Genomic DNA, 11,503 nt, shown 5'->3' on the forward strand with positions numbered 1-11,503 from the left:
GAGCATGTTTTTTTAATTCTAAAATGAATGCCTCTAGCACCCCCTGTTGGAAGGCAGATTATTTGCATATATTTTGCCCAAAGGTCAATTACTTATAAGTATTGATAGAACGCCACACTAAGGAGGCTGCCTTATACATTGTAGTCAGCAGAGGCTGTCACAGTATATGGATTTTATATCTACAATAGCTGACCTGGTGCCATAACTTCTTAGTCCCTTCTACTCTGCACTAAAGGTTCCCATTCACCTTGTCTATAATTTAACTTAACCACATCATCTAATAGTTTTTTTTCATTTTTGGCAAATAAACACATGAGGCAAATGAGCGGGGGGAGGGGTTTCTTTAAAAAATACATTTATATGAGAGATATAAGAAAGATCTACAAATTCGAAACACATTTTGCCCCTTTTTTTCCACTGCTTTGTGTCTTCAAAAAAAAGTAAAAAGTGATCAAAAGATCTAATCCTACAAAAAATGGTATGCCAAATTACAACCTGCTCTACAAAAATAGAGTGCCTACGTAGCCCCATAGGTAGAAATGTGAAAAGGTACATGTGTCCGAAAGTGGCAAATCAAAAAATTGTTTAACGATTTTACATACACGATTATCACAATATAACAAATATAATTTTGAAATACCGTAATCCTTTCAATCCTATCTTTAAGGGCGCGGTCACACGGTGCATTTTGGTTAAACGCATTAGGACAGCTGAGATTATGCGATTTGCCTAATTATATTACTATCAACATTAAAGTTTGCGTTTACAAAACACAGTGTAAAAGCGACATCAAAGCATGCATTAACAAAATGCAAACGTAAATGCATTGTTAACGCACATGTTAACATCGCGTTTACACTGCGTTTTATAAATGCTAATGTTAACACTAATGTAATTAGACAAATCACCTCATCTCAGCTGTTGTAATGCGCTTCAAAACGCAAATTCAAAGACAGAGGTTGCTGGAGCTAGTAGTAAGTTTTACGATTGGGGAGGAGGGGAAAAAAAAATCAGTTTTACCAAAAAATAGTTTCTCCTTTATGTATACATGCTTGGCAGCTTGTCCATAAAAAGGTTGTACTTATATACTTTTCCTACTAGGGAATAACGTTCAAATTACATACAACCACTTTTAAGAGTCATCCTAAGGCATATATTCTTGGTCTGCCGTATATATTCCGTGTTAATTTACTGATTTAACAAAACATGGTGGGATCCACTAAAGCCCTCTCTGAAGTTGCCTTGTTCTTCAATCCCAGGTCACAGCCACCAACTCTTCCATGTATTTGGTGTCATGGGAACATATTTCCAGATAGAAGCGCTGATGATGGACATGAACCTAAGGAAGACATGGCTTCTTGCTCATGGCCCTGTGCCAACGCTATCTGGTACCCTGGGAGCCTTTTTTTCAGCGATGGCGACTTCCTTACTGCTTATTGCTGTTTTCTCATGGTCTCTGTACTGGAAGCCAAAAGAACAGGAAAAAGGGAAAAGAAATTGAGGTGCTTTGGATGCAGTATCTGAACTAAGTCCGATTTGAAGAAAGATGCCATTTTGAGGATCTGGTTTTGTTGAAGATCTTAACCTTTTATGGTTCGGGAAATTAAGAGTAGAGATATGTGAATGAAAAATGTATTGTATGGTATCCCCCAGAGAAATCCACAGCGCTCCGTCCCAGCACCACAAACTGTTGGTGTCCTAAGCATATGTCATCAATACACTAACAATACCTTTGCTTATTTGCACACTTATCACTTGCAGCTGTACCGCACTCCATGGACTACATAATGCTGCAGAGCACTGAAGGAAAGACATTTAGAAAGGGTCCATTGTATTTCTGGCATATTGTCAGAGGAAAAAATGGGAAGTACATGTTTCATTTCTATGAAAATCCATATTCAAATATTTCTCCATGCTGGACTAATCTGGCGGCACGTCATGTGCATCGCTCAGAAGAGAACATTGAAAAGCTACAGAGATGGATGTTTTTCCGAAAGATAACAGCGTCAGACGCCAAAACCAAAGGGTGCTGTACCATGTGGGAGGTGGTCCTAGCTGATGGTCCTATCAGTCCTGTCTTCTATCTCACTAAACCCTGTGTAAAGATAATATAAGGAGGACTCCCCTGTCTTTCATGCTGTTTATCCAACATTATAAACGCACTTCCATCCACGTCTCTGCACGAGAGGTGATACGGAATATTTCTGCTGGTTCTAAATACAGTATGATCTGTAAAATGAAGGAAACGTACCAATGTTTATTGTATTAAACCAATCTATTTATTACATGGATTCATTTTCTTGTTCGTGTTTTCTTATGATCTTTGTTCAGCAAGTTCATTGCAAGGAGAAACAATAAAAGGAAATATGTATACAGTGCCTCATCATTTTATATTACATAGAGAATTGTATTTTAATAATTTAGGTGCAGTTTTGGAGTCTGTATCCTGTTTTGCTGCTGGTTTACATTATTGGGTATCATTTAGGAAGAAAAAAATATATATATAAAGGACCAGAATTTTTTTATGTTTTGCTCCTGAGGATTCAAGACGTGCAATGAGATCTGGAGACCAGCAACATATGAGGCCCAAAGCAGTAAATAACACTAGATTGTATTACTTTGTATCTTCTCCCTTCCTGCAGCACAACAACCATTCTTATGTTTAATTGAACTGAATATGTTATAATATACGTATGGAAATACAGATCTTTGACAAATATAGTTTCCAGAAAAGTAACTAAAATGAACCTTCGAGGGGTTGAGACTGGGATCATACCTAAAGAGGGAATGCAGAAAATCTGGATTCTGCTAAGAGGAATTGAAGAAACTAATACTGTATCACATGTGCAGTATGAATTTTGTACTGATTTACCCTGAGCTACTACAGTGGGGGAAAAAAGTATTTAGTTGGCCACCAATTGTGCAAGTTCTCCCACTAAGGGCAGAGCCGGTTCTAGACAAAGTGGGGCCCTGGGCAAAACTAAAAGTGGGGCCCCAAAATAAAACTATTTTATGACCAGTCATAGTCAGTAAGAGGCTCCCTTTAGTATGGTAAAACAAACTGTAATTTTGGAGAATTTTATAGGAGATTGATGGGCAGCATGGTGGCTCAGTGGTTAGCATTACAGCCTTGCAGCGCTGGTCAACATCTGAAAAAAGATTTTGTATGTTCTCTCTGTGTCTGCGTGGGTCTCCTCCAGGTCCTCCGGTTTCCTCCCACACTCAAAAAAATGACTGGTAGGTTGATTAGACTGTGAGGCCCATTAGGGGAGAGGGACCAATATTTTCTGAAAGCAGACACTTGCCCCATTTTCAAAATTGCATCAAAGAGTTTATAGACATAGGCACAATTTTGATTTAAACTGAAACATTTTATAAAACAATATTTAAAATATGACTTTGATGGCAAAAAATTTGTTCCAAACAGAAAATATTTACCTTCACATCTCCTAAATGTAATACATGGACATGTGTAGAGTTCACAAATGTCCCATATTGATATGTTCACATAAATTAATCCACATAATATCACTAAAACTGTAATAACTAGATATCTGCTTTTCAGCAACAAATTCTAAGACAGTCACAACCTGTAAAATATAATAATAAAACAGAATAAAAAGTAAAGGCGCCATAAAACCTATAGAATTTTGAAAGCAGACAACAAGGAGATGCATTTGGCAATTAACATTCAAAATTTCCTTTAAAATATATACAAACCCAGATACTTATATAAAGAAAACATACTTTCCTAAAACAGCAAGATGTGAGGAGATCATACATCCCCCACATGTGTATATTCACCAAAATATGCAGAAAAGGGAACTGCAGACAATTTACACAGATCTATCATTGTCTGTTCCTTACACAATGGTCACCCAAATAAATAACTATATATCCATAAACCAAGCTAATGAGATAATAAAAGTCTCCAATGTATTAGCCGCACAATAACAGAACCCTCCGCGCTTCATAAGAATCAGAGTGAGAGCGTCATAACATAGGTGTAAATAATGGAGGATGATGTGAAATAAAAACTTTATTCCAGAACATGTGTGTGTTTTGGTGTTACATATAGCTTTATGGACATGTTCTGGGTCGCGGTGTTAATATGTAGTCACATTAGGCGAAGAGGATCGAATGTTCATCATATCAGTCAATTTTCCCAACAAAAATAACTATCACAAAATAGAAGGGAATAAGAGAGAATGTGTGTTCTCAGATAGTTCTGCATAGAGAAGGGTTAAAAACATGAATATTAGTTGATATTATCCCTTCTCAAAATGTAGTAACATATAAAGTGAATATTTCCATTATCTGTGAGGTGCAGCAGCTCCTGTGTGCAGCAAATGCTCTCTGTTGCCTGATGGCTAAGAATCTGGAGGGGGGGAGACACTTCAGGGGGCTGTATCTCTGGCTCTGTGACACATAGAACCTCACTTCTTTTTTCCCATGAAAGAAGAGAGTCTCCTCTTTTATATGAATCTAAGTTTTCTAAGTTTTAGGAAAATGGAGATAACTGTTGAACTGCCATTGAGAGTGATTTTTATATATAAAAATGGCACCTGATATTCTCATTTTAAATCTGAATATCTCTGGATCCATAGCACCTAGAAACAAAATTCAAGAATCATTTGAAACAAGAGATTCTCTCCTTTCAGGGGGCCCTGGGCAATTGCCACCTTTACCTACCCATAGCGCCGGCCCTGACTAAGGGCTGTTACACATGAGCGTGTGCAGCCCGTGTATCCTCTCCGTATGGTGGCCCGATCCCACAGACTACACACAGTGCAGTGGACAAGAGCCCCTGCATTATATAGAAATATACTGCAAGGACGTTCCCTCTGCCGGACGAACAGCGGCACAAAAATCCTTTTTTCCACCATAATTTGCAAATTAATTCTTTACAAATCAAACAATGTGATTTTCAGGATTTGTTTTCTCATTTTTTTTCTCCCATAGTTGAGATCTACCTATGGTGTCCATTATGGGCCTTTCCCATCTATTTAAGGGGGAGAACTTGCACAATTGGTGGGTGACTACTTTTTATTCCCACTGTCAGAAGCAGAAGATAAGCCTCCCACCCAGTGACGTAACTACTGCATGGGGCCCTCCTACTTACTCAAAAAATATACATATTGTTATACTCACACATACGAGTTACAATCACATATAAATACACTTATGTGCACACACAGCATATACACACACATACAGTGCCATAGGCAACATACTCACATACAGTGTCTACACATCACAGACAGGGCCGGCTCCAGGTTTTAGTGGGCCCCTGGGCGACAGAGCCCTAGTGGGCCCCTTTATGGGCCGCCCTCCAGTAGTCACACTGCCCCCCCCCCCATCCCCGTGTACACATTCCTCCCCTCCCCCTGTATACACACTGCCCCCTCCTGTATACACACTTCCCCCCCCCCCCTGTATACACACTGCTCCCCCCTGTATACACCCCCCCCTGTATACACACTGCCCCCCCCTGTATACACACTGCCCCCCCCTGTATACACACTGCCCCCCTCCTGTATACACACTGCCCCCCTCCTGTATACACACTGACCCCCTCCTGTATACACACTGCCCCCCCTCCTGTATACACACTGCCTCCCCTCCTGTATACACACTGCCTCCCCTCCTGTATACACACTGACCCCCTCCTGTATATACACTGACCCCCTCCTGTATACACACTGACCCCCTCCTGTATACACACTGACCCCCTCCTGTATACACAATGCCCACTCCTGTATACACACTGACCCGCTCCCTGGCCCCTGTCATGTCTCCCCCTCACCTGATGCAGCTCTCTCCGTGTTGTTACTGCTTTCCCCGGCATGTCATGTGACCATGACATCATCAAAGGTCCTTCAGCCTTCAGCCTGTGGGAAAGCAGCCAGTGCAAATGCTCTCATCGCGATCTGTGTCCGGAGGACACAGATCACAATGAGAGAGGAAAGGAATCTCCCGGGCAGCTGGGCAGATGTCCTGCTGACCCGGGGAGATCCATGGGCCCCTCCAGTACCCCGGGGCCCTGGCACTTGCCCGGGTTAGCCGGGTGCTGGCGCCGGGCCTGATCACAGATACTGCATATATATGCAACATCCCCCACCGGGGCCTAGCCTTTTCTCGGGGGCTGGAGTCAGCCGGGGCCCGCAGTACCTGAGTGGCTGGCGGTTGCGGCCTAGGCACGCTAGTGTCACGGTGCTTGGTATGGGGAACCGGAGGGCTGTCCTACAGCCTGGCAGGTCTCCAGCGGGGTGGTGTTGGCAAGAAATGATGAGGGAGAGGCTGCTATAGCGGTTCTCCCTGGGGCAACCCTTTGGTGTCTAGAGTATGAGTCTCTGTGTGGTGGACAGGGTGCCTGTGATGGTGGCAGCCGTAGTAGCAGGGACCAGACGGAGGCAGACATTGAACAAAAACAACCTACAGTTCTTTATTGGAACCGACAGGAACGTTGGTAACGGAGTGGTGGAGTGCTGGAGATGTAGTTGGAGGGAGCCACAGGATGGATCCTCAGCCTGGATGCAAAGGGCAGGCTGGGAGATAGCTGTGTCCTAGTAGGATGCTTCAGCTTTATCCTGGATTGCTTCAGGTATCACCCTTGAAGGTAGGATGATACACCTTTCCTCTCACTAACTAGCTATTAGCTCCATGCTTCAGGCAGGGAGCTGGGCTCACCTGCTCTCGTCTGGTGTGCTGACTGCACAGACTCCTCAGAGTCTGGACTGGATTAACTCCACTCTGCTTCTGAGCTACTGCTCAGCTAACTGCTCTCTAGAACTTTCCTGACCAGAGGTTTTGTTATTCCCACTGGTCAGGTGGTGGCTGCTCCTCCAATTACCTCTCAGCTTACAGAAACAGAGCGTAACACATGTGATTGGCTGACACATATGACATCACACAAAACACTTAACTCCTGCCTTACCAGGCAGTTTCTACCACTGCAGTGTTCCCCTGTGTTATCTAGGGACTATGTAGTGACATGCTGTGGGGCTGAACAGACCCTACACAGGCTGCAAGCTACATGGTGGGATGTATTCGCAAACACAGCTCTGCCTTGCATCGGCGAGGGTGTTGCATATACATCACAGTATATGTTATATACATATCATGCTGGACAATGTGCAGTACAATATAAATATAACAGTGCACATCCTCCATTCTTTATTGTGTCACGTCGGATGAGGGGGCCCCATAGAGCAGTGATGGCGAACCTTTAAGAGACCGAGTGCCCAAACTGCAAACCAAAGCCGACGTTTCTATCGCAAGGTGCCAACACAGCAATTTAGCCCAATAGCGTCACAATACCACTATACAAGAGACAAATAACACTTTGACATCATGAGGCCACCATTACAACCACATAAATAGCAGAATTCTGGTTATAAAGATCACTATAGAAAGACCAACATTACCAATAATAACACTATACTAGAAGCTAATATAGTGATGAATACTGTATTACTGCCTGCGGATGTAGCTCCATGTATGGCTGTGTACTGCGGCTGTAGCACCCTGTATGGCTGTGTACTGCGGCTGTAGCACCCTGTATGGCTGTGTACTGCGGCTGTAGCTCCATGTATGGCTGTGTACTGCGGCAGTAGCTCTGTGTATGGCTGTGTACTGCGGCAGTAGCTCTGTGTATGGTTGTGTACTGCGGCTGTAGCTCCATGTATGGCTGTGCACTGCGGCTGTAGCTCCATGTATGGCTGTGTACTGTGGCTGTAGCTCCATGTATGGCTGTGTACTGCGGCTGTAGCTCCATGTATGGCGGTGCACTGTGGCTGTAGCTCCATGTATGGCTGTGTACTGCGGCTGTAGCTCCATGTGTGGCTGTGTACTGCGGCTGTAGCTCCATGTATGGCTGTGTACTGCGGCTGTAGCTCCATGTATGGCTGTGTACTGCGGCTGTAGCTCCATGTATGGCTGTGTACTGCGGCTGTAGCTCCATGTATGGCTGTGTACTGTGGCTGTGGCTCTTTAAGTAAAAGTTTTATTTTCTCAGAAAATAACATACACAACACAGGAGAAATGCTGCAGCATTGTGAGTTTAGGGGTAATACCCAGTCCCTCCAGTAGCCAGTATAGAGAGACAGAGTCTCACCCCCACCCCACTATAGAAACAGGGCCCCCCACCTCAGTATAGACACAGGGCCTCACCCCCCACCCCAGGATAGAAATAGGGCCTCATCCCCCACCACAGGATAGAAATAGGGCCTCATCCCCCACCCCAGGGTAGAAATAGGGCCTCATCCCCTACCCCAGGGTAGAAATAGGGCCTCATCCCCCACCCCAGGGTAGAAATAGGGCCTCATCCACCACCCCAGGATAGAAATAGGGCCTCATCCCCCACCACAGGATAGAAATAGGGCCTCATCCCCCACCACAGGATAGAAATAGGGCCTCATCCCCCACCCCAGGGTAGAAATAGGGCCTCATCCCCCACCACAGGATAGAAATAGGGCCTCATCCCCCACCACAGGATAGAAATAGGGCCTCATCCCCCACCCCAGGGTAGAAATAGGGCCTCATCCCCTACCCCAGGGTAGAAATAGGGCCTCATCCCCCACCCCAGGGTAGAAATAGGGCCTCATCCACCACCCCAGGATAGAAATAGGGCCTTACCCCCACCCCAGTATAGACAGACACACACAGAGGGCCTTACCAAGTGCAGCAGCCGAAACGCGCCATCTCAAGTGCCAGCGAGGATGCAGTGACGTCACCGCCGGAGCACAGGAGCCAGACAGCAGGCATCGGGCGCTGGGACCCCACAGGCAGCGGGACGCCGGGGCCGCGCAGACGACGACGCGCCATGAACAAGCAGGAAGCAGAACGCCGGGGGCCGCGCAGGAAGCGGAGCGCCGTGGCCGCGCAGGAAGAGGAGTGCCGGGGCCGCGCAGGAAGCGGAGCGCCGGAGACGAGCAGGTATCAGAGCGCAGAGACCCAGCAGGCGTCGGGCCCACTTACATGAGACTTGGGAGATGGTACGCGTGCCTGCAGAGAGGGCTCTGCGTGCCCTCTCTGGCACGCGTGCCATAGGTTCGCCATCACTGCCATAGAGGCTGCTATGGCTGCTACCGCTGTAGTTATGCCCCTGCTCCCACCCATAGCTTTCTGGAGTATTCAGATATGTCACTTATTTCTGGAATAAAAGTGTGTCCTGGGAGTTGTGTCTCGTCCTGTTTATATGAGAGGTTTCAAGATGGTTCCATTTTACACCTAAAAGGGCAGGAGAGCTACTTGTACTGCTGATATAATGAGTCAGGGGACAATTTTGGAAAAAAATTAGGGTTACGCTTTGCTCATACTTGATATTAAAGATAACATGCTATACAGATCTGGCTTACAGGCACAGTTAAGACACTACATATGATAAAAGCTGTCTACTACTCTAGAAGTGGCTGCTTTGGGACCCACAGTGTCAGGTGGTCCTGGGATCCAACTTGCCGCACTAACAAATGGAGGATGCGCACCATTATATACATATCATACTACACATTGCACAGCACAATATGTATATAACAGTGCACCTCTGCCACAGTATACAGCTGAGTTGGAAGTTCAGAGAAGAAATGCTGGGGGAGGAAACAGCAGGACGGCTGGACTAGGGATCTCATCTCTTGCTTCCTGCTGTCTACTTCCATGTGGTCAGCAGCTACTCGGCTGCATGAATGTATAAGTGCATAAATTGGCATGTATGAGTATAGAACTTTGTGTGTTTATACACACATTTATTTACTTACATAAACGTGTGTACTAATATGTATGTATTTTAACACCTTGTTAAAGCTGTGCTGAGCTCTTTCCATACACAGCGCGTAACGGCTGTATAAAACAGCCAACACCCGCCTGTTACTGCCGCGGTCGGTGCTGGTTCGACCTCGGCACCTAACTTACCGTTAAATGCTATCGGTTGCTATGGCAGCCTAGAGTCTCATTGAGACTCTAGCATAGGGCAGGCTATTAAAAATTATTGTAAAATAGCTATATACTGCAATACAGTAGTATTTCAGTATATAGTATTAGCAATCGGACCCTGCAGGGTTACATTTAAAAAAAAAAATTTTTTTAAATATGAAAAAAAAAAGTAAAAAAACTAAAAGTTTAAATCACCCCCCTTTCCCAAGAACTGATATAAATATAAATAAACAGTAAAAATCATAAACTCATTAGGTATCATCGCGTCACAAAAAATCTGCCGATCTATCAAAATATATTAGCAATTTTTCCCAGTGTTTAAATAAAATTGGCGCATAAATTTGCGCCCAAAGTCGAAAATGCCACTTTTTTGCCATTTTGAAAAATATAAAAAATTCTATAAAAAGTGATCAAAAGCCCATACAGTCCTCAAAAAGAAAGCATTAAAAACGTCATCAAAAGTCGCAAAAAAATGACACCACCCACAGCTCCGTACACTGAAGTATGAAAAAGTTATTAGCGCCAGAACATGGCAAAATGAAGAATTTTGTTTGTACAGAAGGTTTTAATTTTTTAAATGTATGAAAACATTATAAAATCTGTACAAATTTGGTATCCTCGTGATCGTACCGAACCAAAGAATAAAATAGACATGTGATTTGGGGCGCTCAGTGAAAGTTGTAAAATCCAGGCCCACAAGAAAATGGCGCAAATGCGTTTTTTTATCACTTTCACTGCATTCTGAATTTTTTTCCTGCTTCCCAGTACATGGCATGGAATAATAAATAGCATCACTATGAAGTTCAATTTGCTACGCAGAAAACAAGCTCAAACAGAGCTCTGTACATGGAAAAATAAAAAAGTTACAGATTTTTGAAGGTGGGGAGTGAAAAATGAAAATGCAAAAACGAAAAAGGGCCACGTCCCTAAGGGGTTAAGGGGAAGGGGACCCAATGCAGAAGTCTGCTATGGGGCCCTGCCTCTCTAAGTTACGCCACTGACATTTCATGAATGATTTATTGCTTCAGAATTTGCCTCCAGATCTCTTTGGCTCCTTGTCACACACCTCTCCACTGGGCCCCTAAAAATACCACAGTCAAACCTAATTGTCTCCTAGATAACAATTCTATCTCACACTGCGCTCCTAAATAATATATGTCCTTCAAAATACAACTGAAATATATCATGTGATGTAGATTTACAGTTTCAAACACAATGATAATGCAGGCCAAAACGCAACATGTGAACGCGCCATAAGGGCGCTGTCTGACGTTGCGTGCTTTGCATTAAATTAACGCAAATACAAGCATTGTGTATTTTAAATCACAAACACAAAAAAAATTTGAAAAATGCATACTTTTTTAATGTTTTCGAAATTGCAGCAGAAACACGACAAAAACGCCACGTGTCATCGGCCTTACTGATCACATGCACTTCATGTCATTGCGCTAGTGCAGCTTGTGAAATTTGTAATAAATGCCCCCACTGTGTGTTTCCAGGTGGTTATAGATGTAATGTTCATTTCCAGTTCCGTTTACATTTGTAGACTTATCCTCCCACCACCAGGTGGCGC

General features: G+C 44.0%; 1 protein-coding gene across 11 annotated transcripts in view; it reads left to right on the plus strand.

Moving 5' to 3' along the window:
• The window catches only part of PAQR5 (progestin and adipoQ receptor family member 5), a 34,463-nt gene extending 32,109 nt beyond the window's left edge, over nucleotides 1–2,354 (plus strand). For all 11 annotated transcript variants that reach the window (XM_072148749.1, XM_072148746.1, XM_072148752.1 and 8 more), the window contains one exon: nucleotides 1,260–2,354. In XM_072148749.1, coding sequence (XP_072004850.1) covers nucleotides 1,260–1,501 — 242 coding nt within the window. In that variant the 3' untranslated portion in view covers nucleotides 1,502–2,354. The remainder of the gene's footprint in view (nucleotides 1–1,259) is intronic.
• The last annotated feature ends 9,149 nt before the right edge of the window (nucleotides 2,355–11,503 follow it).

The sequence above is a fragment of the Engystomops pustulosus genome, chromosome 4, assembly GCF_040894005.1.
Source record: "Engystomops pustulosus chromosome 4, aEngPut4.maternal, whole genome shotgun sequence".
Lineage (NCBI taxonomy): Eukaryota > Metazoa > Chordata > Amphibia > Anura > Leptodactylidae > Engystomops > Engystomops pustulosus.